At 52.2% G+C, this 27,790-nt stretch overlaps 1 protein-coding gene and 1 pseudogene across 2 annotated transcripts; one reads left to right on the plus strand and one right to left on the minus strand.

Moving 5' to 3' along the window:
- The first annotated feature begins 1,924 nt into the window (after positions 1–1,924).
- LOC309603201 (olfactory receptor 14A16-like) lies at positions 1,925–27,630 on the plus strand (annotated as a pseudogene). Its single transcript has 2 exons — positions 1,925–2,683; positions 27,459–27,630. The product of its transcript is annotated as an olfactory receptor 14A16-like (transcript).
- LOC309603152 (olfactory receptor 14C36-like) lies at positions 15,557–16,540 on the minus strand (the record flags this gene model as incomplete). The annotated part of the gene is made up of 1 exon (XM_082338071.1): positions 15,557–16,540. Exon 1 carries the CDS (start codon positions 16,514–16,516, stop codon positions 15,557–15,559), a length of 960 nt encoding a protein of 319 aa, XP_082194197.1. The 5' UTR covers positions 16,517–16,540.
- Positions 27,631–27,790: the final 160 nt, after the last annotated feature.

Raw genomic sequence — 27,790 nt, forward strand, 5'->3', positions numbered from 1 at the left:
ACGAAACTTCCAAGGGGATGTTTCAAGGGGAAGTTCAAGGCAGGGTTTACAATAAAGATAAGGAGATTTCCCAAGTCTGTGTTTTCAGTTTCGTACTGTGAGGGCAGGGGAGAGAAGAGGGGCAGTGGGGGAGGGAAAGAGAAAGAGAAAAGGACCTGTCAAGTTTGAGCAAGTCATTGAGACTCCTGAGCTGCAACTTGGAGTGGCCAGTAGGTCTGCTAATAGCCTCCTAAAGTGCCTTCAACTGCTCTTCTGCCTATGGACAGCACCAGCATCACCTCTGCTGGACCCATCAGGGTTGCTCTGAACTTTTGCCACTCCCAACAGGAACATGTGCCCAGCCAGTCCCTGCAAACAGAAGGGTTTCTGTAGGGCCAAGGTGAGTGCCCAGAGGTTCACATGGGATTTGTTAGCAGGGAAAAGACATGGAACAGGGAAACACCACCCAGGGAAAAAAAAAATCTCTAGGCAGCAGATATATGATCAGGAAATGAGAGGAAACTAAAACCAGAAATGTTGTGGGAGGGAGAATGAGCAAGCCTCCTCTCCCACCCAGCAAACCCCATGCCCTCAGGGCCGCGGGGTCCAAGGCGTGAACCACCTCCTCTGCAGCCAGAGCTCCAGCAGAGCCGTGGTGCAGCTCTCCAGCCACGGGCCCTTCTCCCTCTGCAGAGCACAGGGGCTGAGAGCAGCTGCCCGGCAATGTTGGTATCTGGGAGGTGGTGTGCACAGCTGGGTAAGGGTAACGCTGTCCTGAGTGCCTGACTGCCTCTCCCCTGGCGTCTCTCAGCCAGACCCTCACCTTATTTTAACTTGTTTCTCCACTGGTCTAGGTTATTCTTATTTTATTTTGTTCTTGCTGTCAGGCTCTCTGGGGATGGGAGTTTCAGCTGCAGAGTCACACTCTGATCTTGTGTGTCATCCCATGCAGGTGTGTCCATGGGAACAGGTGTCCCAGCTTTCCTCTCACCTGTGGAGATCTCATCCATACAGTCTGTGGGGCTGGGGAATGAGCTGACTCTTACTGAGATGCCATCTTTAGGGCACTTGGCTGTCTATTTGAGTTGTTCTTCCAAGCCTTGAACTGCCCTCAAGGATGCAAAGCTGTCCCATAGCACCTCTCTTTTCTCTGAAAGCCCCATGGAGAACACAGAGACTCTACGACCGAGGAGATGCTGTCGGGTTGGTGAAATGAGGCATGTGTGTCCTTGGCTAGAAGTGGGGTTCTGAGACCTTGAGAACGAGTGAGACATTTAGTGGTCTGCAGTGAATCCCTCTGCTCTCAGCAGTGTCTGGTGCTCTTCAGGGCACCATGGGAGTGTGATCACCCTCCATCTCTGAAAGGTGCAAGCCCAGGGCAGCTGGGAACAAGGCGGAGGGACAGACCAGCTCCCTTCACTCTGCTCTAAGCCACAGGCAATCCTCCTGCCTCTCAGGACTCCCTCTGTTCTCCCTGAGGGCAGCAGAAATTCTGAGGTTTCTGACATCCAAGAACACTCCCCAGGAGAAACGGAGGGAAACTTTAAGAATAAACTCTGAAATTGCCCTCTGCCATTCTGCTTCCTCACTGCAGGGAGTGCAGGTGCTGACAGGCCCTTCTGCGTTAGGAGCAGTTTCATCTGACAAAGTCCAACACCAGGACTGGGTCCTTCCCCCACCTTTCCCATGAACCCACTCCTGCAGAGTAGGCTGACTCCTTGGCAGGCAGCAGGCAGAGCCTGTATTTCTCATGGCACATTCAGCCAGCACCAAGCAGGGTTTCAGAAATGGAGCTGAAGGAAGTTCTCATAGAAAAGTAAAAAGGGGGTGGGTGTAGAAAGGGGAGCATCTAGGAGAAATGGCTTTTGTTTTGTTTAGAGAAGTCTCCCCTAACTTCTCACTGCATTTTCCTCCTTGGACAGTCACTCATGACCAGAGGCAGCAGATGTCCAACGCCAGCTTCATTACCGAGTTCCTCCTCCGGGTTTTCGCAGACACGCGGGAGCTGCAGCTCTTGCACTTCTGCCTCTTCCTGGCCATCTACCTGGCTGCCCTCCTGGGCAACGGCCTCATCATCACTGCCATAGCCTGTGACCACCACCTCCACACCCCCATGTACTTCTTCCTCCTCAACCTCTCCCTTCTCAACTTGGTGTCCACCTCCACCACTCTCCCCAAAGCCATGGCCAATTCCCTGTGGGACACCAGGGCCATCTCCTACTCGGGATGTGCTGCACAGGTCTTTTTTTTTCTTTTTCTGTGCTACAGCAGAGTTTTATCTCCTCACTGTCATGTCCTATGACCGCTACGTGGCCATCTGCAAACCCCTGCACTACGGGACCCTGCTGGGCAGCAGAGCTTGTGTCCACATGGCAGCAGCTGCCTGGGGCACTGGGTTTCTCTATGCTGTGCTGCACACTGCCAATACATTTTCCCTACCCCTCTGCCAAGGCGATGTCCTGGACCAGTTCTTCTGTGAAATCCCCCAGATCCTCAAGCTCTCCTGCTCACATGCCTACCTCAGGGAAATTGGGCTCCTTGTGATTAGTGCTTGTTTAACATTTGGTTGTTTTGTTTTCCTTGTGGTGTCCTATGTGCAGATCTTCAGGGCCGTGCTGAGGATCCCCTCTGAGCAGGGATGGCACAAAGCCTTTTCCACGTGCCTCCCTCACCTGGCCGTGGTCTCCCTGTTTCTCAGCACCTCGTTTTTTGCCTACCTGAAGCCCCCCTCCATCTCTTCCCCATCCCTGGATCTGGTGGTGGCAGTGCTGTACTCAGTGTTTCCTCCAGCAGTGAACCCCCTCATCTACAGCCTGAGGAACCAGGAGCTCAAAGACCCACTGAAGAAGCTGAAGAAACTATGTAGCTGCTGCTTCCAGCTTCACGGAGTTAAAAACTTTCCTATCTTCCAGGAGTACGTCTCAATAGCTCTTTAGCCCACTCTTCAATTGTGTTTATGTCTATTCTTTTTTATCTCTAGGTCTCAAAGAGCTCTTGTATGAAGGGTCCTTGAGAAAGGCAGACTGCGTCAGATGCAGTTTGCACTTAGCATAAGGTTGAGGAGAGCAGTTTATGGTTTCCTGAATTACATCATGTTTAAATTTGTTTGTTAGCAAGGAAGTTAAACATGCTGTGTCCGTGTGCAGCCAGTTCACTGAGGAACTCAATGAACTGAGAAAAATGAACAGAGTTCATTGAGTCAGTGCCGCTCAGTTGGCGGCCGGTCACAAGTGGTGTTCCCCAGGGCTCAGTACTGGGGCCCGTTCTGTTTAATATCTTTATCAATGATTTGGAGGAGGGGATCCACTGCACCCTCAATAAATTTGCAGATGACACCAAGTTGGACAGGAGTGTTGATCTGCTGGAGGGTAGGAAGGCTCTACAGAGGGATCTGGACAGGCTGGATTGATGGGCCAAGGCCAATTTTATGAGAGTCAAGAAGGCCAAGTGCTGGGTCCTGCACTTAGGTCAACCCCACACACCACTACAGGCACGCAGGGAAGAGTGATTGGAAAGCTGCCTGGTGGAAAAGAACGTGGGGATGTTGGTGGACAGCCAGCTGAATGAGCTGGCAGTGTGCCCTGGTGGCCAAGAATAGCATCTTGCCTTGCATCAGGAATAGCGTGGCCAGCAGGACCAGGGAAGTGATCGTGCCCCTGTACTCGGCCCTGGTGAGGCTGCACCTCAAATACTGTCTTCAGTTTTGGGCCTCTCATTACAAGAATGACACTGAGGTGCTGAGAGTGTCCAAAGAAGGGCAACAAAGTTGGTGAAGGGTCTAGAGCACAAGTGTTATGAGGAGCGGCTGAGGGAGCTGGGGTTGTTTAGCATGGAGAAGAGGAGGCTGAGGGGAGACCTTCTCACTCTCTACAACTACCTGAAAGGAGGGTGTAGCGAGGTGGGGGTCGGTCTCTTTTCCCAAGTAACAAGTGATAGGACAAGAGGAAACAGCCTCAACTTGTGCCAGGGGAGCTTTCGATTGCATATTAAGAAAAATTTCTTCACTGAATGTGTTCCCGAGCATTGGAACAGATGCCCAGGGAAGTGGTTGAGTCCCCATCCTGGAGGTATTTAAAAGACGGGTAGATGTGGTGCTTAGGGACATGGTTTAGTGGTGGACTTGGCAGTGTTAGGTTTATGGTTGGACTTGATGATCTTAGAGGTCTTTTCCAACCTCAATGCTTCTATGCTTCTACGATTTGATGATCTTCCTGACAAGGGTGACTGAGGAGGCAGTGAGGTGAGGCACCCTGTAGGACTTCCTACTTACAAACAATGAAGAGCTGGTCAGGGATGAGAAGGTAGAGTGGAGGCTCCTGAGAGAGGGGACCAAGGCAAAGAGCAGGACTTGAGGAGAGCAGGCTTTGGCCTGACCTGCTTGGAAGACTCCCATGGGATACAGCCCTGCAGAGAAGAGGGGTGCAGAGAGCTGTTTGATGGTCAAGGGTCTCTTCTTTCAGCTCCAAAATGGTCCACCCTGGCAGGCAGGAGGTCCTGCAGAGGTGGCAGGAGGAAGGCCTGGATGAGAAAGGAGCTCCTGACTGGAACCAAGCATGAAGAGGAAACACAGAAAAGGTGGAAGCTGGATGACTCAATAGTTCTGTGGTTGTGTGCTGGAGAGAACTCTTTGCATGTGTGTGTTCTTGTCTGGGCATAGGGGGACGAGGGGATCCCAGGGCCAGGTTCTGGAGAGACAGAGTGTCTAAGACAGCTTCCTGGAGGGATCCGTACTGTCTGCGTTTCTATATAGGCATACATTTTACACTAACATCGTATAGCATACAAACAGCCCAACCCGTGTTTCCCTTTTTCCACTGACTATGATTTGCTTGGCCGACAGACCTCCCAAGGTCCCTTCCAGGATGAGTGATCGTGCATTTCCTTCCACCATGGGTCTTCCCTTGATGATACAGCAGGGGTGGGGCAGCAGGGCCGGGTCAGTGCAGGGACAGGGCTGGCTCTGACAGGGGCCATGAAGCAGCTGCTGGGACGTGACAGCAAGGACAGTTTACAAGGGAGAAATGTATTTCTATATTAACTTCAGTGTTTTTAGGAAGGCAAAGCTTTTTAAGCTTTTTTAAGCTCTGGCAGAGCTCAAGCTGTCGCTGGCAGAGGTCCCACAAAGTCAATCTGCACTTGTGCCTGTGGGCCTTCAACACGTTGTTGCTGGACTGGGGCTTTTACTCCAGTGTAATCTGCATTCGTCATGGCATGAGACAGTCAGTTCCTACACCCACAATCTACACCCTTCTTCATGTTAGGCCACCACTCACTGTCCTTCACTCTGCTCAGAGTGTTTGCCTTAGCTCATGGATGAGCTTGATTAGATCTCCTTGAGTATTCTGAGGCACAATCCAAAGCTTATTGCCTTCTGCATCTACAGCACAATAAATATTACTTTGCCTTACTATGCGGATTGACCTGATGGGTCTTTTCACGTTACTCCCTTTAACGTCCCTTGTCAGAAGGTGACATTTTCCCAGATTGGGTCAAGATGATGGGCTCTGTCACAGCCACTTGAAGTGACTTGCTCTTGAGTTATTCAGCCTGAGTTCACCATAGATGACCCAGGAGCATTCAGGGATGCTCGTGTGCCTATTAATAATAGGGCCAGGTTTCTCAGGCTCCCAATGGCCACTTCACTGTGGGTCATCCCCAAGAATCTGCTGGCAAGGGTACCAGGATCCATGGTGCCAGCCCACAGGAACCTGGGCCTTCCCAGTAGAACCTATGCATCTTGTCCAAGACTTACTCTTGAGTTCCCAGACTGCAGTGATTGCATTGCATTGATTGTGACTTATGTTAGTGACTATATGTTGCTCCGCTAGAAACAGAGCTGCTGTTCCAGCTTTCTCTAGCTCAGAACTTTTAGGTCTGTTCCTAAATCTTGTACTCATTCAAATTCTAACTCCAGCTATTTAATTTGTAACCAGAGTCTATGTCTGTGAACCCTAAGATCTTCCTCTCTTTTGATTAAGACGGTTCTCTTAATTTGGGAAATTCCTCTTCCTTCAAGTTCTGAATGTCTTTTTGCACGTTCTTCACCTTCTCATCTGTTTCTCTCAGGAGATCCTGTCAATCACATCAGGTACACCGCCGGGTTCCAACAGCACAAGCTTCGTTTTTTACTGCCTTTTAAGTTTTCCTGTTTGCAGTGACTCAAGTGTGCTTCGCAGGCTGCAGAGGTGGGATCTGCTACCTTAAAACAATGGAACCTCCAAGGGCATTTCCCTTGTTTAATCACCCACTGATGGAGTTTTGTAACACCCTTCTGCTCCTTAACATATATTTTAGCTCAAGCTGCGTCATCTATTTGATTCTGTGCACTTCCCATGCTGCCTTCACACAAACAAATACTAACAAGAATTTTGCTGCTCCAACTGGCTAATAAGGAGTTTTAAATGTGTTTTCTGTAAGCAGCAATTCCAGATTTACTTTTCTTCAGAGCTCTTTTGGTTCCGAGCATCCAGAGAGCCAGACCAAAAGATGTATCGCTCGTCATTTCAGTTACCACCCTCACCCATGAACCTTCCACTTTTGCTGCAGGGCTTGTCCCTCAGTTTACAGAATGAAGTTGGCATGAGGCTGCTTCTTAGGAGAGCTTCCCAGACAAAATGCTCTTTGAGTCCAGCCAAGGGTGTGTTGGGGACAATACCTGAAGTCAGCCAACCCAATATTAAATGAACAAAGAGTTATTTGTTGAGGGAATTCTGTGTGCAGGAGTAAGGCCTGCCTTCCGTCCAGGAGTGCAGTTTTTTTATACTATACAGGTAGGGCACCTTAAAAGGGGAATGCCACATTGCTGCTTTGCTGCAATCCATCTGGGAGCTAAAAAACAGCCAATGACCCAGACCCTTGGCCCGGGATTTCCAAAGGCCAGCCAATGCAGTTTGGAATGGGTCCTGAGGACACCAGAAGGGGAAGGGTTAAGACAAATACTCAAAAACACAGACCTAGCACAGTAACGGCCAGTTTTCCTGGTGCATAAATATTGTCTGAGACATATATCCAACACTCTGGCCAACCCTGATCAATCTAGACCAACGTACAAGAAGAAAACATTTTCTATCTGTCAAGCAAGTGGCAGTATGAAAGTTCTCAATAAAGGCAAAGAGAATTTTGACTCCAGCACTGCTAGACTGTACGCAGGTGTGGTGGGCTGACCCCAGGCAGCAACTAAGAACCCACCCATTGCAAGCTCACACTCCACCAGCAGAATGGGAAAGAGAAGCAGAAGAGCAAATGTGGGAGAACTTGTGGTTCAAGATAAAAAAACTATTTATTGGTCTATTAAGTGAAGCAAAGCTGCGCGCGCAACCAAAGCAAAATAAGGAATTCATTCACTACTTCCCATCAGCACACAGATGTTTAGCCATTTCCAGGAAACCAGGGCCTCAGCTCACGTAACAGTTACTTGGGAAGACAAATGACATAAGCACCCACATCCTCCCCTTCTTCATCCTTTTCCTCATTTTTTATTGCTGAACATGACATCATATGGTATGCAATATCCCCTTGGTCAGCTCAGGTCAGCTGTCCTGGCTGTGTCCCCTCCCAGCCTCTTGCTCATCCCCAGCCTACTGGCTGTGGGGACAGAGCAGGAAAAGGAAAAAAACCTTGCTGATGTGTGAGCAATATTCAGCAACAGTCAAAATACTGGATTGTTATCAACACTCGTTTGGTTACAAGGCCAACGCACAGCACTGCACTGGCTGCTGTGAAGGAAATTAATGCCATCCCAGCCAGCCCCAGTACAATCTCCACCACTTATTCCTGCTATTTGCGTTATGCTCAGGACCTGTACTATCCAAGACATCCTTATTAACACCCGCTGCCCTCCTGTCCTTTGATATGCACACAGGCATCTGGAAGCCCCATGGTCACAAGTCTTGCTGCTCATGGTGTAGTTTAATAAGCCCCAAATCACTGGACGGCCAGTAGGGCTGGGCACCAGCAGCCCAGGAGCATCCCAGAGGGTGCTGAAGAGAATCTGTTGTCACAGACATTAATGAGCTGACTTGGGCTGGACTCTGTTACTCATAACAAAGGCAAAACTGGATGGGTATATCAGTGCTGAGGATAGCCACAGCTGCAATGACCGTGAGCTGGTGGAGAAGTAAGAGAAAGAGCAGAATCATTGCCCAGAATTGCCCAAAAGCAGATTCCAGCTGGTTCAGGAGCAGATTGATCTGACCTACGTAAACTGAGTGGCTCTTCAGAACAAAGTTTCTCTGCTAGCAGTGGTGGTGGGAAATGTGGTTTTATGAATGACTACACATAAATATGCTCCTAGAGCGAGAGAGCAACAACTGTGGTGTGCACGCTTGACGCTGTCAGTAAAATGAAAGAAGAAAATCATTGGAATTGATACCAAAACATCATTAGAGCTGGCAAAAAAATTTGGAGTTTAGAGAAAGATGACTTTTCTTCAGTTATTGCCTAGATTTATTTTTGAGCTAGGTTTCAACTCATGACAAAATCCACATTTGGGTCTTGAATAATTTGGCCATGTAGAGAGTCTGTTGCTGCCTGGGATTCCCTGGGGCAGCTTGGAAACATGACACGGGACCTCCAGGGTCCCTTCCGGAGCATTAGCTGGTAACCGCCAGAAAAGCACCTCTGGACATATCAGTTGAAATAGCTTCTTGCTCTCCACTGACTACAGAGGGAAGTCTAGACAACCTGATTAGTCATAGACATCTGCACTGAATTGTTTAATACCGAGTGAGACCACTCTCATCTATTTCATCACCTAAAACAGTGTCACGCATCACACACCTTGTAGGGGATGAAAAGGAAACGTGGTTTGATGTCTAAGAACTCCTTTAGGAAGCCACTGTAACAGATATGTAAGACGAGCGCAAATGTCGTCATGCAAACCCAAGGTGTTTCAATGCTACTGGTCACTCTGCTCCCCTGTAGCAGGTGAGAAAGCTGGGCACCTGAATGTGACTTGCTGTGTGCAAAGAGTGAGGAGGGATATGCACAGTCCTGGGCAGGGACTCTTTTGAGGGGGGCACTGGGCTTTCTGCAAGACAGAAAATGATCTCTTTGAATGCTGTAGGCCTGACTAGCATCAGAAAATGTGAAAAAAAACCCAAACAAACAAACAAAAAACAAACAAACAAAAAACCAAAGCAAAACAAAAAACCACCCCACACAAAACCAAAAAATAAAACCAACAGAGAAAATAAGAAAATGATCTAGAATGAAGAAAATGCTAAGCCTCTCAGATTCTTTGTGTTCTTTTCCTCCTGGATTTGGTTTGGTTTGTAGCAATCTACTCGTCTTTGGTGACTTCATGTGCTGGGGAGGATGCCGTTCCAGGGACACAGATGCCTGGTGCCAGTGTCGATGCCCTGGCATCCTCTGCCCAGGCTCCATCTGCAGCTCCCGAGGGGCTCTGGTCTCTGATAACTGCCAGTCCCAGGCAAGCACCTCAGATGCACTGGGGCCTCTAGAGGTGGCACTGGGTGCTTATGGTCAGACAGAGGAACTCAGCCTGAAAACCTAAGAAAATTTTTCAATATTAAAAAAAAAAAAGAGCACCTTTTAATCAGCTGAAATGGTTCAATACTTTCAATAAAATGTCAGTGTAATTTCTCTCATGCCAAAATGCGAATTTTCAGGATGTGTCTTAATCGTGTGAGAAGACACATAGCTTTCCCCCTGTACTTGCCTTGCTGCTACTCTGTATTATATTCTGCATTGCATCTCACTAATCTTTCCGGTATTTCCACCTGGCCTGACTAAACCGATCATGTCTGAAGTCACCTTTCCAGCAGACTAACTGGACTCATGCACTTTCCATTGGTCTCCAGATTCCCCTTCCTCTGCCTCTGTGACCATTCAAATACCTCTCACCATTCCAGCTGCTACTTTGAACTTTTCTTTCAGCAGTCTGCCTAGCTGTCTCTATAGCTAGCTCTTGAATTCTATTTATCATTTCCTCTCTGTCTAAAACATCTCTTGTCTGGTTACCCCTTGTGAAAAGCAAACCTCTTTGGAGGCAGCTTGGATGTACCATACAGTGAAGGTGTGATTTATTGTTTATCATGTTGTACTTTTGGTTGTTTGGGGGTTTTTTAACAATTAGGAAAAACCCTTCTGTGCCTGTTTGCAGCCAGTTCTCTTCTGGAGAAGTCTGATGTAAGGAAAAGTGACCTAAGTCCCAGGCGGTGAAGGAGAGAAACGGTGGGTTGGGGAGATGAGGAGCACAGAGGCCCATACAGTGTTGGACCTCAAGGGACTGCTTTTCGTCCTGGTCGAGACCTCCTTAGGAGACCCTGGATCAATATCAACTGGAGAATGCTGCTATCACGTCTTCAAAGTTGTCATTGAAATCTTTCTCTTTAACTCCACTCCTGAAACCCCTCTAATTAGCTGGAGAAGACTTGATGAAGATGATGGAAGAGACATGACTCCTTAGGCCTTTCTTCATTTTAATGAGCCCCATGGTGTATTTGGTGCTCTGAGTCCATGAACGTCCTCCACTGAGAGAAGACAGAAGTAATCTCTCAAGAAGTCAAAGTCAGAAGCAAAACCCAAGCTGTCTTGAAGCATTAATGGGCCCCCCTGAGGGCCATTACTGACAAAGCCTCCTCATGGACTTGTCAGAGCAGATAACTGGAGGCTGTGATTGCAGGTAGGCAAAGGCACTGTGCAGGTGGCTCTGATGTGAGTCAAGCCTTGGCTGACTTTATGAAGCAGAAAGGCCAAGTGCTGACCTGCAGCCTGTGGGAAGGGAGATCCTGTCCCTCACAGAGCTCAGGGCTCTTCCTGGGGCAATGCTTAGTGAAGGACAAGAGTATGGCAGTGGCCGGCCTTCCCAGGGGCTGCAAGGAGACAATAAGGCCCCAGTGCCATGAGAGCAACCTGTCTCCTCATAGACGTCGGTAGCACAGACAGCTGCCGTGGCCAAGGGGACAAAGACCTCAAGCACATGCAGGCAGGATCCAAGCTTTTTGGGAAGGAAAGGAGAGGGAGCTGCCCTTATATCCAAGAGGTCAGCAGGAACGCATGGAGCTCTGCCTTGGGATGGGTAATGAGCTAGCTGGGAGCTTATGGGTCAGGATTAGCAGGCAGACCAGCATCGCTGATGTTGTAGAGGGTGCCCGGTACAGAGCACCTGAGCAGGAAGCACCAGAGGAGGCCTTCTTCAGGCAACAGGCAGAAACCCCACATTCACAGGCCCTGGTCCTCATGAGGACTTGAACCACCCTGATATTTGCTGGAAGGACAACAGGGCAGGACACATGCAATCCAGGCGGTTTCTGGAGACCATCAACGATAACTTCCCAAGAATGCAGAGAATGGGCTTGGAAAGCCAAAGCGCACCTGAAGTTGCATCTGTGGAGGGATTTGAAGAACAAGAGCAGCTTCTACAGTGACATCAGCAGCAAAAGGAAGGCTGGGAAAAAACACGGGCCTGCTGCTAAATGGGGCTGGGGCTGTAATGACAGAGGATGCAGAAAGGGCCAAGGCACCCAGTGCCTTCTTGGTGAGACCGGCCTTCAGGAATCCCAGGCCCCTGAGACCAGAGGGCAAGTCTGGTGGAGGAGGATCAGGTTAGGGAACCTTTAGACAAACCAGATATAAACAAGGCCACGGGAGCTGACAAGATGTGCTCGTGAGGGCTGAGGGACCTGGCCAATGTCATTGTGAAGCCACTCTTGGTCACCTCTGAAAGGTCCCATGGCTTTTGGGTGAGACTTCTGAGGACTGGAAGAAAGCGTATGTCAGTCCTGTCTTCAAGGAGGACGAGCAGGAGGAGCTGTGGAGCTGCTCAGCCAGGCTCCCATAACACCCTCCTAGACCAAGAATGGACTGGAGAAGGGGAAAGTGAGGGCAATGGCAAACTGGCTGACTTGCTGGGCCCATGGCTTTTGTGACCTGCAACACAAACTCCAGCGGGAGGCAAGTCACTAATGGTGTTCCCCAGGGTCCAATATTAGGGCCGATACTGTTTAATCTCTTACTGGTCTGGAGGATGAGAGCGAGGGCACCCTCAGGGAGTTAACAGATGACAGGATACTGGGAGGAGTGGCTGATAAACCAGAGGGTTGCACTGGGATTCCGAGGGACCTCAACAGGCTGGAGAAGTGGTTCAGAGGAGATCCTCATGAAGTTCCACAAAGGGAAATGCAAGGTCCTTTACAGAATAGGACCTGCAGGTCCCGGTGGACAACAAGTGCAACATCAGCCAGCAATGTGCCAGCAATGTGTATAGAAGGCAATCAGCATCCCTGGCTGCGTTAGGAAGGGCAGCAGGCAGAGGCAGGTGATCCTTCCCCCTCTCCTCAGCACTGGTGAGGCAATACCTGGAGTGCTGGGTCCAGTTCTGGGCTCCTCAGTGCAACGAAATTGAGAACTTGCAGACACGAGGCTGGCTCTGGGCCATGAAGATGACTGAGGACCAGAGCATCTTTCACATGAAGAGAGGCTGAAAGAGCTGGGACCGTTCAGCCTAGAGAAGAGAAGGCTCGGGGGGAATCTCATTAAAGTGTAAAAAAAACCTGATGGGAGGGAGTGAAGAAGAGGGATCCAGACTCTTCTCAGTGGTACCCAGTGACAGAAAAAAAGATTAAACCCCATGAAATCCCATCTGAACAAAAGACAACACTTGTTAAATGTGAGGGAGGTCAAACACTGGGTCAGGTTTCCCAGAGAGTCTCCATCCTTGGAAATATTCACAACCCAGCTGGACCCAATGGCTTTTGGCAACCTGCCCCAGCTGACCCTGCTTTGAGCAAGGGCGTTGGACTAGGTGACCTCCAGAGATCCTTTCCAACCCCAACTCTTTTGTGATTCTCTGGGTCTGTAATGCCTGGCAGGCTTTCTGAGAACTTTTCTGTAAGATCCCCACACCAACTGGACTCCTGGTGTCCCTTGGAGCACAGCCTCCTCCTGAGGGTGATCTCCCTCACCTTGTAACCCTGAGGACAGGGTGAAACAGTGAATAAAAATGGCAGCAATGCCTCAACATGCAGCAGTGTCCCCTCCTCCTGAGTCCATGTCCAGCACCATCTTCCTTGAGGATCTGAGTCGGAAGGGACATCTGGAGGTCTGCTCTGAGCAGGGAGAAGTTTATGGTTAGATCAGGCAGGTCAGTGCTTTCTCCAGCCGAGTTTTGAAAACCTCTGTGCCCCTTACCCACTCTTTATCAACTATTGTGGTGATATATGTGTATATAGATGTTTAAAAAACTCTCTCTCTCTATGTCTGTGAATGAGTATATATATGTTTTTTTTTTCTTCGCTTAACCTGATAAGAAATTCCCCTTACTGCTGCTTGTCTCTATGGTCTCTTGTCCCTTCCTTCCCTTCATGATCCCTAGCCAGATCATCGCACCTACTCAGACCAAGGAGAATCACAACCTCCTCTCCAAGCACAGCTTCGCTGGGACCCTCTGGAACCATGCAGGCAGGCTGGGGTGGCCAGATCCAAGCAGAGACAAGCCCTACAGAAGGACTGTGGTAGTGAATAGGAGCTGGTGCTGGGGCAGAGCCAGGGGCCATGGAGGACATCAGAGACGACCTCCAGCAGCTCCCCTTCAACCAAGGCAGGGAGTAATGCACCCAGTGGTGCTCCTGAGAGAGGATGGTGACGCAGGGAAGGAGGCACCAGGGGCTGCGGTGCAGGGAACCGATGCTTGCCTCTGTGTCTTGGGCCTCCTGGAAGCGGTGCCAGGAGCTGCACCCCCAAGGCACCCCCAAGCCTGCAAGCAGCCGTGAGTCCTCTCCTGACTGTGGGGAGCTGCTCTGGCTTCAGAGAGCCTGCTGGCAGAGCTGGAGCTGTTGGAGCTCAGCCTGCGCCTCCAGTACTATGACTGGGGTGACAGCCCTGCCTGTTTGAGGGTCATTTGGAGGGTCATTTGGGGTCCTGGCAGTGTGGGAGCTTCCTGGAGCATCATGGCTCTTGTTCTCATTCCCATCCCTGCACCAGCGCAGCTCTGCTGCCACACAGCCCAGCTGTGCAGGCATCAGTGGGGCAGGGTGCATTCGGGGGAGGGAAAACATCCCCCTGGGACGGTCTGCCCAATGGACCTCAGTGCCACATCCCTCGGCAGCCCTCCTGCTTTGGCAGCCCTCCCCAGCACCAGTCCCTGCCCAGACTTAGCTGTGTCCCGGGCAGGGGTTCGTAGACAGGGGACTGCCAGGGTCTGGGCATGTGGGAGTTGGGGAAGGGCTGGATGTTCTCCCAGTGTAGGCGGAGCTGGTCACATTTAAATGATCAGCCCACACCTGGACCATGGTGAATGGCCAGGGCTGGAAAACACAAAGGGTCAGGATTGGGGGTGACTTTGGGGCCAGCATATGGGCTGGGGGAGACTGTCTCAAGGGCATGTGCTGGGCACAGGGACTGAGGGACAACAGCAAACTCACGGGGTCATGCTTCCTTCAGCGCAGGCCCTGGCAAAGGTTCCCAGCCTCCCTTTCAATGCCACGCTTCAGGAGGAACCATGGCACTAAGGGGTGGGGAGTGAGGGATGCCAATTCTGCTTCATCCACTTCCCAGACCTCAGGGAGCACCAGGACAGAAAGGACTTGTGGCTCTGCACCGTGAGCCTGCTTTAGGGTAACCACAGTCTGGGCGCTACTGCTGATGAGCGCAATGCCAGAATTTGTCTCCCCCAGGCAATTTCCAGCCCACATCAGCTGCCACCTGAATTTTCCCCACCCCTCCTCTGATGCAGCTGGAGGTTTCCTGGCCCCCTCCCCATGCTCCCTGCAGGGCCTTGACCTGGATGGGGATCACTACCACTAATCCGCCTCCCTGGGGGTCTCTGGATGTGGCAGGTGCTTGAAGGGACTGTGGTGCTTTCCCAAGGACAGTAGGTGTCTTCATTTGGGCCTGAGGGTGACAAGAATCACTCTCCGGTCTTCCTTTTTTGTAGCTGCTTGGTGCCCACTGCCTCCCCTGGGACGGCAGAGTCCTCGTTTCCCTACAGATCCCTGTGTTTAGCACTTTCCCTTTGGGTGACTCCATTGTCGGGGACCTCTCACTTTGTGGGGCTCATGTCACTGCCCACCCCAAGCACACGCTGTCCATGGGGATGCCCCAGGCTCCCCAGGCAACTCCAGACTCCCATCCTTAAGGACATCACCTGCCATATCTGGAAGCCCTGGGATGTGTCCCCCATGTGGGACAGCCCTGCATATGTGCCTCAGTGACCATTCACCATCTCCACTGTAACTAGAAACTTGAATCCAAACCTTGCTCTCTAACAGGTCACAACATGACACTGAGCTCTTTGCTCCTGAGTCCAGGGAGCAACAGGCCCTTTTGGGGTGCAGCTGCTCATGACCACGCTTGGCAACAGCTTTGGAAGACAAGTCGAGGTTTCGGGCACTGCACTGGGGAGAAGCCATTTATTAAAGAGCTGCTATGAGAGAGTCAGCACTGACCCAGTGTTAGACAGACATAAATACATGCTACAGGCAAGACAGAGAAAGCTCAATGAAGCCATAATGATAGTGATAATGATAATGATGATAATTATACTTATAAACATAGTGATGCTAATGATGATAGAACACCTCACAAAGTAAAGACCTGGAATGGTTTACCATGGGAGTTATTTGTGGAGACAGAAGGGAAGTTTATGCCTCCTGAAAGAAGCCCTTGAAATCACTTTCCTCAAGACGCCTTTGAGCTCCTCGTTCCTCATGCTGTAGATGAGGGGGTTCACTGCTGGAGGCACCACCGAGTACAGAACTGCCATCAACAGATCCAGGGATCTGGAGGAGATGGAGGGGGGCTTCAGGTGGGCAAACATTACAGTGCTGACAAACAGGGAGACGACGGCCAGGTGAGGCAGGCACGTGGAAAAGGCTTTGTGCCGACCCTGCTCACAGGGGATCCTCAGCACGGCCCTGAAGATCTGCACATAGGACACCACAAGGAAAACAAAACAGCCAAAGACTACACAGGCACTAACCAGAAGAAGCCCCACTTCCCTGAGGTAGGCATCTGAGCAGGAGAGCTTGAGGATCTGGGGGATTTCACAGAAGAACTGGTCCACAGCATTGCCTTGGCAGAGGGGTAGGGAAAATGTATTGGCTGTGTGCAAGAGAGCATTGAGAAACCCAGTGCCCCAGGCAGCTGCTGCCATGTGGACACAAGCTCTGCTGCCCAGCAGGGTCCCGTAGTGCAGGGGTTTGCAGATGGCCACGTAGCGGTCATAGGCCATGATGGTTAGGAGAGAATATTCTGCTGAGATCAAGAAGACCAAAAAAAAGACCTGTGCAGCACATCCCAAGTAGGAGATTTCCCTGGTGTCCCACAGGGAATTGGCCATGGCTTTGGGGAGAGTGGTGGAGATGGAGGCCAGGTCGAGGAGAGAGAGGCTGAGGAGGAAGAAGTACATGGGGGTGTGGAGGTGGTGGTCACACGCTACGGCGGTGATGATGAGGCCGTTGCCCAGGAGGGCAGCCAGGTAGATGGCCAGGAAGAGCCAGAAGTGCAAGAGCTGCAGGTCCCACGTGTCTGCGAATGTCAGGAGGAGGAACTGGGTGATGGAGCTGCCATTGGACATTTGCTTCCTCTGGGCATTGGGCACTGTCCAAAAAGGAATAGAAAGTGACAAGTTAGGAGAATCTTCTCTCAAAAATCCCACACCATTTCTCATTGAAATCCCCCTCCCTGAGCTGAATGAGGAACGAGTCAGCTCAGTCGCCAGCCCTGTCAGCTGAATGACATGGTGCCTCACAGTTGTAAATACAGCTTCGGCACCTAGTTCCCATGAAGACACCTCCATTGAAGGATCCCCAGTCATAGTTAGGAGAGAAGCTGACCTGCACCACCACCCCAACCCCAGAGACGAAGAGCATCACTGACAGGGAGGGAATCAAGAAAGGATACTGCTACGCTCAAAAAAAAAAAAAACAAAAACGAAGCAAGGAGAGGAAGGCAGAGAGGCATGCAGGGAAGCCTTCTCCATACGCAGCTGTGCTCTCCACCTCACAGACACAAGCACACATAAATATTAATTGTAGGACCCATGTGCTTCTTTTCTGGAGGTCCAGCTGTGCAGGAGGTAACTCATGCCCTGGACCCTGGGGCCATGGGGACAGAGGCTCTTCTGGGTGGGAGAGGAGAGCAGGGAGTTGCTCCAGGGAAGGCATCTGCAGTGCAGGGGATGGCAGAGAGGTGCCTGAATCCCCACCTTCCCATGGCGCTTCTGGGAGCAGATCCCTTTCACTCCCTGCCCACGTCTCTGGTGCCTGGAGCTGCCTCTGCCAAGGGCTGGTTCTCTGTTCCCAGGTCTCCTCCCTGTCCCTGCTCAAACAGCCAGTCCCCCGCACTGTGTGCTCAGCTCTGCCCTGCAGACCCCTCCTGGCAGCAGGGCACTGCCCGCGGATATTTCTGTGTCTGCAGGCACTGATGAGCAGCTCAGACAAGTGCTAAGGAGAACTGGGGTCTCCCTGCCTTTTCCACAAGGCAGAAGGAAATTCCCATCTCCCACTGCCCACCCAGCCACCTTCTCCTGCGGGTAAATGCTGCCTCAATGGCCTTCTGCAAAAGGACCCTCTGCAAATGTCCTGGGGATGATCTGGAGCTGTGAGCAGCCCTGGCCCATGCAGCACCCTCTCAACAGCAGAACCTGCTGAGGGTTGCTGCTTCCACCCACAGCTTCACCCTAGATTGCTGTGGGGAGCTCCCCGGGCAGGCTGAGAGCTGACCCTGGCAGACGGCAGGGTCCCTGCCCCAGCACAGAACCACTGCTCTGGAGCACTCCCCTCTCCACTGCACCAACCATGGGATGTGCCAGCTCTAGGAGATCCCTCCAGAATACTCAAGTGCATTGCCCTGCAGCCAGAGCCTTACCGTGTCAAGGGCTGTGAAGATGTCTGCTCCAGTGAGCTCTATGCACCTTCCCACTCACGTCTGCCTTTACCCTCTCTCTGCCTTGCTCCTCTCCCCTCGGTGCCTGCAGGCAGTGCCCTCAGCCCTGCTGCGCTTTGCAGAGGAGCTGCTCCTGGGCAGAGCTGTCTCTCTGCAGGGCTGCCCACTTGCCAGGAGCTCCCTCCATCCCAGGAGCCCAGCCCAGCTCAGCAGCAGAGGCCCAGCCCAAGGCAGCACTTTCTCTGCCCCTCTGGGCTCCCTCCAGGTGTCCCTGGGGCTCCAGGGAAACCTGCTGTGAAACAGGCTGGAGCAATCACTCATGTTCCCCCTCTCAGCTGGGGAGAGACACTTCTTTCCAGCTGTGTCATTTCTGTCAGAGTTAGGTCTAAGAATCGCCTTCTTTTGTTCCGGTATGAGACCAGTCACCCAGACAGGGACAGGGCAGCTGCTCAATTTAATGGCCAAATACCGGCCTGTAGTGCTATCTCAGATGCCAAAGCTGCCCAGCACAAGGGCATCTGACGAGGGCGTCTTAGGACCTATCGCACAGCAATCCCCATTCAGAGCTGGTCACTCTCAGACACCTCTAATGGCATCTCAGACAGGTTTGGGGCTTAGGAGCAAGTTACTGAATGCCACCACTGCATGGAGGCAGTGTCTGTCCCACGTCCAGCCATTAGATGCATGGGGCAGTGCATGAGTATGAGGCACACCACAGCAGGGTCTCCACTCATGTGCCAACACTTTCAAAGGATTCTTCTTCCCCCCATCCTTTATTCACCTCCTTGATGATACAATCAAGGAAGAAGTGAATGATTTTCACAGCGTGCCTGGATGACAGGATGTCCACAGTCAAGGATATTTTCAGCAGCAACCTGTCCTTCTTGGAGATCAGCTTCACCTCCACCACAGCCTCTCTGGGCTGCAGTGACATTGCAGACAGCAAAGCCCTCTCCTGCCAGGGCCACACAGTCCAAACCTGTTTCTCTCAGGCATTGGGAAGCACAGGGTTTGCTCACCTTGTGGGCCCCTCATTTCATCCTCACATTGCCATCTGCCATCCACGCCAGCATGTCTCCGCTCTGAAGCAAAGCCTTGGCTTGCACAGGATCTTGGGTGCAAGAGCTGTGACAAGTCTGAGGTTGGCCCTGGTGGCACCAAGCTGAGGGGCTGCAGCCCAAATGGGCACCAATGGCCTCAGCCTGGGGCACAGACAGGAGGGGATGGAGCCCTGTGTGCTGTCACAGAGCTGTGACATTGATGTAAATACCTGCTGAGGTGTGGTGGGACAGGTCAGAAACCTTAAGGTTCTGTGATGCGTGGATACAGGCTGTTCAGAGGAGAGAGGTGGGGAACATCAGGAGGGGGATGCCCTCAGGGGGAGGGAGCTGCCTGGATGTATGGAGGTCCTCTATGGGATGGGCAGCAGATTGGGTGAGCTCTTATGGGTGGGGGGTCACAGGAGAGACCAGTTAGGGAGACATTGTGGTAGGAGCTAAATACCTGGAATGAGGTGAGGAAGAGGACACAGTCTTATTTAAGCAATGGGAGGAAGTCCTTTGACCCCACATCACCCCTGGGGACTCTAATCACACTGATGCTCATGAGAAGGGGAAACCGCAGGGTGCAAACAGCCCCGCAGGTTTCTTCTGGTTCCTGGGGCCAGCTTCTTAGCCCAGCTGCCAGATGTGCCAACAGAGGTGATGCTCACCTGGATCTGGTACTTGCAAACAGGGAAAAGTGGATCAGGGATGTGAAATCCAGTGTCAGTCTGACCTGAGCTACGCTGTGGGCATACTGCTCGCCAGCCACAGCCATGGGCACAGCCATGCCTGGCCATGGACCTCGTTGGGTCTGACTCGCAGACTCACTTCCCAGCTTGAGCCGTTATGGATGCCCAATGGCACAACACCCTGTCCCTCCAAGTGCCAGGCTCCGGCCGATACACAAAGGCCCAGCACAGCCATGGCACTGCAGCGCTTGTAGAACCAGGCCCTGGAGGTGCTCACCAGGCCAGGGCCAAAGGTGGGCGGCTGGAGGGGAGTCCCTTGAACGCTTTCAAACAATCAAGGTTTGTACCAAAATTAACCCGAATTATACCTGTGAAATTCAGCCGTATACAGACTGAAAAAGACCTCCTCCCTCCTTCTTCTTCCTTTCTTCCCATCACTTGGCTGTATTTCAGAGGAGAGCAAATTGAAGATGGTGATGCTTCTGGGTGCCAATGAGTGAAAGCGGGGAAGTGAGGCAACACATGCAAAATGATGGAAAAGCTTTGCTAGTTCAAAGCTCTTCTCTTCAGATCCTATCTCTGAAGCCTGAAATCTGTAGCAGCAGAGAACCTTCCTTTCAGCAATTAAGTGGAGATTCCCCCAGCTGTCTTGGCTGTGTCCCCTCCCAACTTCTTGCCCACTCCCAGCCTACTCACTGGCAGGGCAGCCTGGGAAACAGAAAAGGCCTTGACCCTGTTTCAGCACAGATCAGCGATCGCTAAAACATCGTTGTGTTATCATGGCTGTTTTCGTCACAGATCCAAAACATACAACCATACGAGCTACTATGATTAAAATCAACTCTATCCCAACCAAAACCAGCAGAGGACCAAAAGGTGAGGTGTTCCCAATACCGGTCTCCAGGGAGCTGGTCAAATGCCTTGTCTCTGGTTCTCTAACCATGGCTTAGATGCCTGGCTCCTCTTTCGAGCCTTTTCATGAATACCAACATTTTGGGAGCAACCTGGTCTGACCTCAGAGCTGGCCTTGCTTTGAGCTGCACAATGGACTAGAGATCGCTTGAGCTGCTTTCTTCTCTGAATGTTCCCATGAGCCTGATAGAGACACCCTCACCTTCAGCTGAATCCCTTCTTCTAGGGCATACTGCAAGACACAGGCTGCTGGTGGAAGTGTGGGTGGGAAAGGGACTGCTGGGGGTCTCCAGCCTGGCCTCCTGCCCAAAGGGTAACTACCACCAACCCCGTGGTCAGGCTGGTGGCACTTTTGGGAGCTGAGACCTGAAAACCTCTCAGGGTGGGGATCACAGAGGCACTCTGGGTGTCCTGCTGCAGTGCAGCACCACACTCCTAGGGTTTTTGTTACTTTTCCTGTTGCCCTGTGTGAATCTCCCAAGAGGCAGTTTGGGGCTGTTGCCCATGCCATACCATTTCTGACAGCACAAGAGAGGGTTTTTCCATCATCTCTCCAGGCAGACGTAGGATGGTGCTGGGTGTTCCTCAGCACGCCCTTCAGCAGCAGGCTAAAGAGGCTCCGTTCCCTCACTGTCTCCACACAGCTCATGTAATCAGGCCCTAACACCATCCCTGTTGCCCTTGTCTCGATCCTCTCCAGCTTCTGCCCATTCCTCCAGAACTGGGAGACCACTGGCTTGTATGGCATCCATGCTCATGCCCAGGCCCTTTCGCTCAGGGCCACTCCTCACCCCGTCAGGTTGCAGCCCACACTGCTGCACAGGGTTATTCCATCCCTGGTGCAGGGCTTGTCCCTTCTCCTTGTGGATCTTTGGGAGGGTTTGGGGTTTTTTTTGGCCAAATCCCCAAGTGTGCCTGGGTCCCTCTGGACTGGAGCTCTCTTGTGCCAGCATTTATGGTATGTTTGCAGATGGCTCATCCTCATTTGTGCTTCTACCAGGATAACAGCACGAGGCATTGCAGGACACTACAGGTAAAGAAAAAGCAGTACTTGTTTACTGGAATTGCTGCCCAAGGTAGAAAGCCTCACAAAACTCACATCAGAAACAACAAAGGAGGGCACAAACCCAGAAGAGGCTAGCCAGTGCAGAAAGGGCTAACAGGGTAGGCGGTTCTTTACAGGGAGTATGAGGATGGTAAAAAAGATGACCTTGAGAGGAGGGCAAGAGGGAACCAGGACATGAAAGGTGAAGCAAAAGATGGGATCAGGGCTGTCTGGGGGTACCTGGGAGGCAGCCCTGTCCCGGATGGGAATGACTTCCACAGTCAGAGAGACCCTGAGTGCAGTCCTTAACACTGACAACATGAAGGAGAAGGAAAACCAGCATCGTTCAGGCTGGAAGGGAATTTGGGTGGTGTCTAGACTAACTTGCTGCTCCAAGCAGGGTCACACCAGGTTACTGAGGGGTTTGGTCCATTTGGGTGTTGAGAAGTTGCAGGGATGGAGCCAGAGCACAGCCTGGGAAACAACTCCCAGCGCTTGACTGTCCGCCTGTTGGAAAAGTTTCTCCCCAGAGCTAACCTGACTCTCTCTTGTCTCAGCCCATTGCCTCTTGTCCTCCTGTCTTGCAGCCCAGTGACGAGCCTGACTGTCTTCTTGGAAACATCCCTGGATCACCATAGGCAATGCCTCTCTTGCATTGTGTGGGGTCAAACCCTGAGAAAGTATTCTGCATGTGGCCTAACAAGTGCTGAGCAGAGGCGGAGAACCACTTCCCCTGCCTGTGCTCCTGCTCATACAGCCCAGGAGGCTCTTGGCCTTCCTTGCCGATAGCTCTTCTTTGGCCTAATGTAACCCAAGGACCACCAGAGCATTGAACACAGAGCTGCAACCCAGCCAGCAGCCCCTCGCCTATGCCGCTGCAGGGGCCTAGTCCACTCCAGGACAGGCCTTTGGATCTGTCCTTGCTGGACCTCATGAGGTTCCCGTTGGTCCATCCCTCCCGCCTGTCTGTATCCTTTGGGATGGCAGCCCTGCCCTCCAGTGTCTCAGCTACTCCCCTCGCTTTGCTGCCATCTGCAAACTCTATGAGAAAGCATTCTTTCATCTCCTCCAGACCAGGAAAACCATGTGAAAGAGGGCAGGTTGCAGGACAGACCCCTGCAGCACTCTGCAGTGAGAGGCCTTCAGGCAGAGTAGCACCCATTTACCGCGTCCCTCTGAGCCCAAACAGGCATTCAGTTTGTGATCCATCTACTTACCCAGCCAGACAGACCATAATATCATAACACAGATGAAAGCATATCGTGGGGCAGAGTGTTAAAAACCTTGCTTAAGTCCAGGTAAATGACATGCACTGCTCTCCTCTCACCCAGAAATACAACCCTTTCATCTCAGAGAGCAGCGCAGATGGTCAGGCATGATCTACCTGAGTAAATCCAGTCACTTCTCTTTCAGAAACCCAGAAATGGGATCCAAGAGGACACGCTCTGGGACACACGCCTCAACCAAAAGGAGGGTGAACAGCCTGTAGTTCCCCAGCTCATCCTTGGGGCCTTTTTGAAAGATGCATGCAATGTTTGCTTTTTGCAAGTCCTCGGGGAGTTCCCCTGATGACCTGCCCAAAGTGACACAGAGCAGTGTCACTGTGACTTTCTGCCTGCTCTCTCAGCACCCTTGGATGGAGTCCCTCAGGTCCCATGGACTGGTAAAGAGTTGAGTTTGCTCAGGTGACCCCCGACTTGATCCCCACCCACTGCTGCTTGTTCTCCATGGGTCCTGCCTCAAGGCAAAAAGGCCTGGGAGACCTTGCTGACGAAGACTGAGCCAAAGGCCACATATGGTATCTCAGACCTGTCTACACCTGCTCTTGCTAAATTCTGCAGTGGCCCCACAGAGTCGGGTTTTCCCTCTTTAGCTGTAACTTCAGCAGTAACAGCTCATCTTGGTGCCACTGAAGTCCCTTATGAGAGTCCACTGAATATCCGCATGGACCACTGCTGTGCTTGCAGGAGGTTGTCCTTAAAGACCAGCTGTGCTGAGCTCTGCTGCCTATCCGTCCTCCTGCTCATGAGATCCCTCCTGAAGGTCCCCAGGACAGGCCACAGTCTGCCCCTCTGAGGTCCCAAGAGCCCATATACGCGATGGCTTTTCTTCACAGCAGAGATGTGCTTGGAGTATATGCTAGATGGATCATATGGGAAATAATGATAGGAGATGCAGATGTAGATGCTGAGGTAGCTGACATGAGGTGCCTGCAGAGTGAGCAAAGCCTGCTCTCCCCAGCGCCAGAGATAAGCAGAGCAGGGCTGTGCAGCTCTGAAAGGAGACCACAAGACATTACAGTCAGTGTAGATCTAGAAAATACAGCTGAGAAAATACCTGCACATGCCTTGGACCACCTGTGGCACCTCAAATGGCACCAGGTGTCTCCACCTGAGCAACCCACTCCTGGCCTCCATCTCCATTAACTAGCATGGCAGCTTAAACAAAGAGCTCCCACCTCTTTTGTCCATTCTGAGCTGAGCCAAGAGGAATCCCAGCTCATGTGGGTCTGTGGGGTGCATGGGACAAGCTGAATGCCCCTCCAGCTTCAGGGCTACTGCTGAGAGCCGAGATGCCTGCACTGACCCCGTGTCGTGGTTTAACCCCAGGCAGCAACTAAGCACCACACGGCCGCTCACTCACTCCCCCCCCAGCAGGATGGGGGAGAGAATTGGAAGAGCAAAAATGAGAAAACTCGTGGGTTGAGATAAAGACAGTTGAATAGGGAAAGCAAGAGCTGTGCGCGCAAGCAAAGCAAAGCAAGGAATTCATTCACTCCTTCCCATTGGCAGGCAGGTGTTCAGCCATCTCCAGGAAAGCAGGGCTCCATCACACGTAACGGTTACTTGGGAAGACAAACGCCATCACTCCATACATCCCCCCATTTCTTCTTCTTCCCCCAGCTTTATAGGCTGAGCACGATGTCATATGGTGTGGAAGAGCCCTTTGGCCAGTTGGGGTCAGCTGTCCCGGCTGTGTCCCCTCCCAGATTCTCGTGCACCCCCAGCCTACTGACTGGTGGGGTGGGCTGAGAAGCAGAAAAGGCCTTGACTCTGTGTAAGCACTGCTCAGCAGTAACGAAAACATCCCTGTATTATCAACGCTGTTGCCAGCACAAACCCAAAACATTGCCCCATCCCAGCTACTCTGAATAAAACTAACTCTGCCCCAGCCAAAACCAGCACACTGAGCTGAATCCCTGCCCCACACAGGTGGAAATGATCCCCTGCCGTCACTGCCAGCCTCTCCTGCCTGACAATGGGACAGGGATGTAAGTGTCCAGAGGGGAACATTGACACCTCCCATAGAACCGTGCACCCCGGCAGAGCAATTCCCACTGCAGGAATCGGTCTGCCCAGTGTTTGGAGAGGGACAGTTGGCGATTACTTCAGTCTGCTTCAAATTGTGTTCCCCATGCAGGACCCTGCTGCCTTTCAGGAGCTGTCAGCCCTGGAGCCCCAGGGACACCTGGAGGGAGCCCAGAGGGGCAGAGAAAGTGCTGCCTTGGGCTGGGCCTCTGCTGCTGAGCTGGGCTGGGCTCCTGGGATGGAGGGAGCTCCTGGCAAGTGGGCAGCCCTGCAGAGAGACAGCTGTGCCCAGGAGCAGCTCCTCTGCAAAGCGCAGCAGGGCTGAGGGCACTGCCTGCACGCACCGAGGGGAGAGGAGTGAGACAGAGAGAGGTTAAAGAGAGCCAGGAGTGGGAAATTGCATAGAGTGAAGGAGGAGAAATCTTCCCAGCCCTTAACACAGTAAGTCTTTGGCTGCAGGGCACAGCCTGGAGGGATCTCCTAGAACTGGCACATCAACATGGCAGGAATGGAGGAGAAGGATGTGCTCCAGAGCAGGGCTTCCTTGCTGCACCATCGGAGGGACAGGGCATGATGGCTGTCTTCTCCCAGGGACAACTGCAGGGTGTGAAGGTGGGTGTGCAGCCAGGGGTGCCCAGGGCCGTCCTTCAGAGCAGGGTCCCTGCACCCCAGGGGCTGTGTGCTGGGGCAGGGACTGTTCTGCCTGCCAGGGTCAGCACTCAGCCTGCCCAGGGAGCTGCCCATGGCGCTGTGGGGAGAAGCTGTGGGTGGAAGGAGCAGCCATTGGCAAGGTAGGTCAGGGTCTTCCTGCTGTCACCAGGTTGCTGTGTGGCTGAGGGCTGCTCACAGCTCCAGATCACCCCCAGGACATTTGCAGAGGGTCCGTTTGAAGAAGAACATTGAGGCAACATTGACCTGAATGGGAAGGAGTCTGTGCTTTGAGTTTTCTCCTCATGGTTGACTGGGTGGGCCGTGGGAGATGGGCATTTCTGTCTCCCTTGTGGAAAAGACATGGAGACTCCAGTTCTCCTTAGCACTTGTCTGAGCTGCTCCTTAGCTGCTGCAGACACAGAGATGCCAGGAGGGCTCTGCAGGTCAGAGCTGAGCACACAGCGGGGGGGATGGGGTCTGTGAGTGATTACAACAAAGAGACCTGAGGACAGAGAACCAGCTCCTGGCAGGGACAGCTTCTGGCAGCAGAGACAGAGGCTTGGGCAGGGACAGGAGCTGCTCCCAGAAACGCCATGGGAGGGGGGATTTGGGCACCTCCCTGCCATCCCCTGCAGTGCAGATACCTTCTCTGGAACAACCCCCCTGGTCTCCTCTCCCACCCAGCAAAGCCTGTTCCCCCAAGGCCATGGGATCCAGGGCATGAGTCACATCCTTGGCAGCTGGACCTCCAGTCTGGGAGAAGTGCATGTGTCCTACAATTAACACAGAACAACACAGACAAATGCCCTACAGTGTCACTGTCAGTGAGGTGGAGAGCAAAGCTGGGTAAGGAGAAGGCTCCACAGCATGCCCATCTGCCTTTCTCTTCTTGCTTCATTTTTTTGGAGCATTGCAGTTTTCTTCCCTGTTTCCCCACATTTCTGTTGTGCTCTTCCTCTCTGGGGTTGAGGTGGGGCTGCAGGTCAGCTTCTGTTCTGACACCAGCTGTCAGGGTCCTGCCCTGGAGGTGTCTTCATGGGAACTAGGTGCCCAAGCTGTGAGGTACCATGTCATTCAGTTGGTAGTGTTGAAAATTTTCCTGAAACATGCCTCATTCAGCTCAGGGAGGGGGATTGCAATGAGAAATGGCGTGGGCTTTACCTCTAAGAAGTCTCCCCTAACTTGTCATTGTGCTTTCCTTCTTGGACAGGTTCGCATTCCCAAAGGGAAAAATGCCCAAAGATAGCTCCATCACCCAGTTCCTCCTCCTGGTGTTCACAGACCCACGGGAGCTGCAGCTCTTGCACTTCTGGCTCTTCCTGGCCATCTACCTGGCTGCCCTCCTGGGCAACGGCCTCATCATCATCGCCGTAGCCTGTGACCACCACCTCCACACCCCCATGTACTTCTTCCTCCTCAACCTCTCCCTCCTCGACCTGGCCTCCATCTCCACCACTCTCCCCAAAGCCATGGCCAATTCCCTGTGGGACACCAGGGCCATCTCCTACCAGGGATGTGCTGCACAGCTCTTCTTCTTTGTCTTTTTCATTGGAGGAGAATTTTGTCTTCTAACCACCATGGCCTATGACCGCTATGTTGCCATCTGCAAACCCCTGCACTACGGGACCCTCCTGGGCAGCAGAGCTTGTGTCCACATGGCAGCAGCTGCCTGGGGCAGTGCGTTTCTCAATGCTCTCTTGCACACTGCCAATACATTTTCCCTACCCCTCTGCCAAGGCAATGTCCTGGACCAGTTCTTCTGTGAAATCCCCCACATCCTCAAGCTCTCCTGCTCAGATGCCTACCTCAGGGAAGTGGGGCTTCTTGTGGTTAGTGCCTGTTTAGTCTTTGGTTGCTTTGTTTTCCTTGTGGTGTCCTATGTGCAGATCTTCAGGGCCGTGCTGAGGATCCCCTGTGAGCAGGGTCGGCGCAAAGCCTTTTCCACGTGCCTCCCTCACCTGGCCGTGGTCTCCCTGTTTCTCAGCACGGCAGTGTTTGCCTACCTGAAGCCCCCCTCCATCTCCTCCCCATCCCTGGATCTGGTGGTGGCAGTTCTGTACTCAGTGGTGCCTCCAGCAGTGAACCCCCTCATCTACAGCCTGAGGAACCAGGAGCTCAAGGGTGCAGTGTGGAAGCTGATGACTGGATGGCTTTAAGCAGCAATAAACTGCCCATCTTCTTCTGTATATCACTCACAGTGTAAAGCACTATAGGCCCAGCCTGACTTTGGTAGTTGGTTTGGTTTGGTTTGGTTTTTAGCTTTTCTTCGTTGCAATAATGTTGTCCACAAAGCAATGCCATTACTCATACCATTCC

Source organism: Platalea leucorodia (assembly GCF_965183815.1).
Source record: "Platalea leucorodia genome assembly, contig: HAP1_HAP1_SCAFFOLD_24, whole genome shotgun sequence".
NCBI classification, from domain to species: domain Eukaryota; kingdom Metazoa; phylum Chordata; class Aves; order Pelecaniformes; family Threskiornithidae; genus Platalea; species Platalea leucorodia.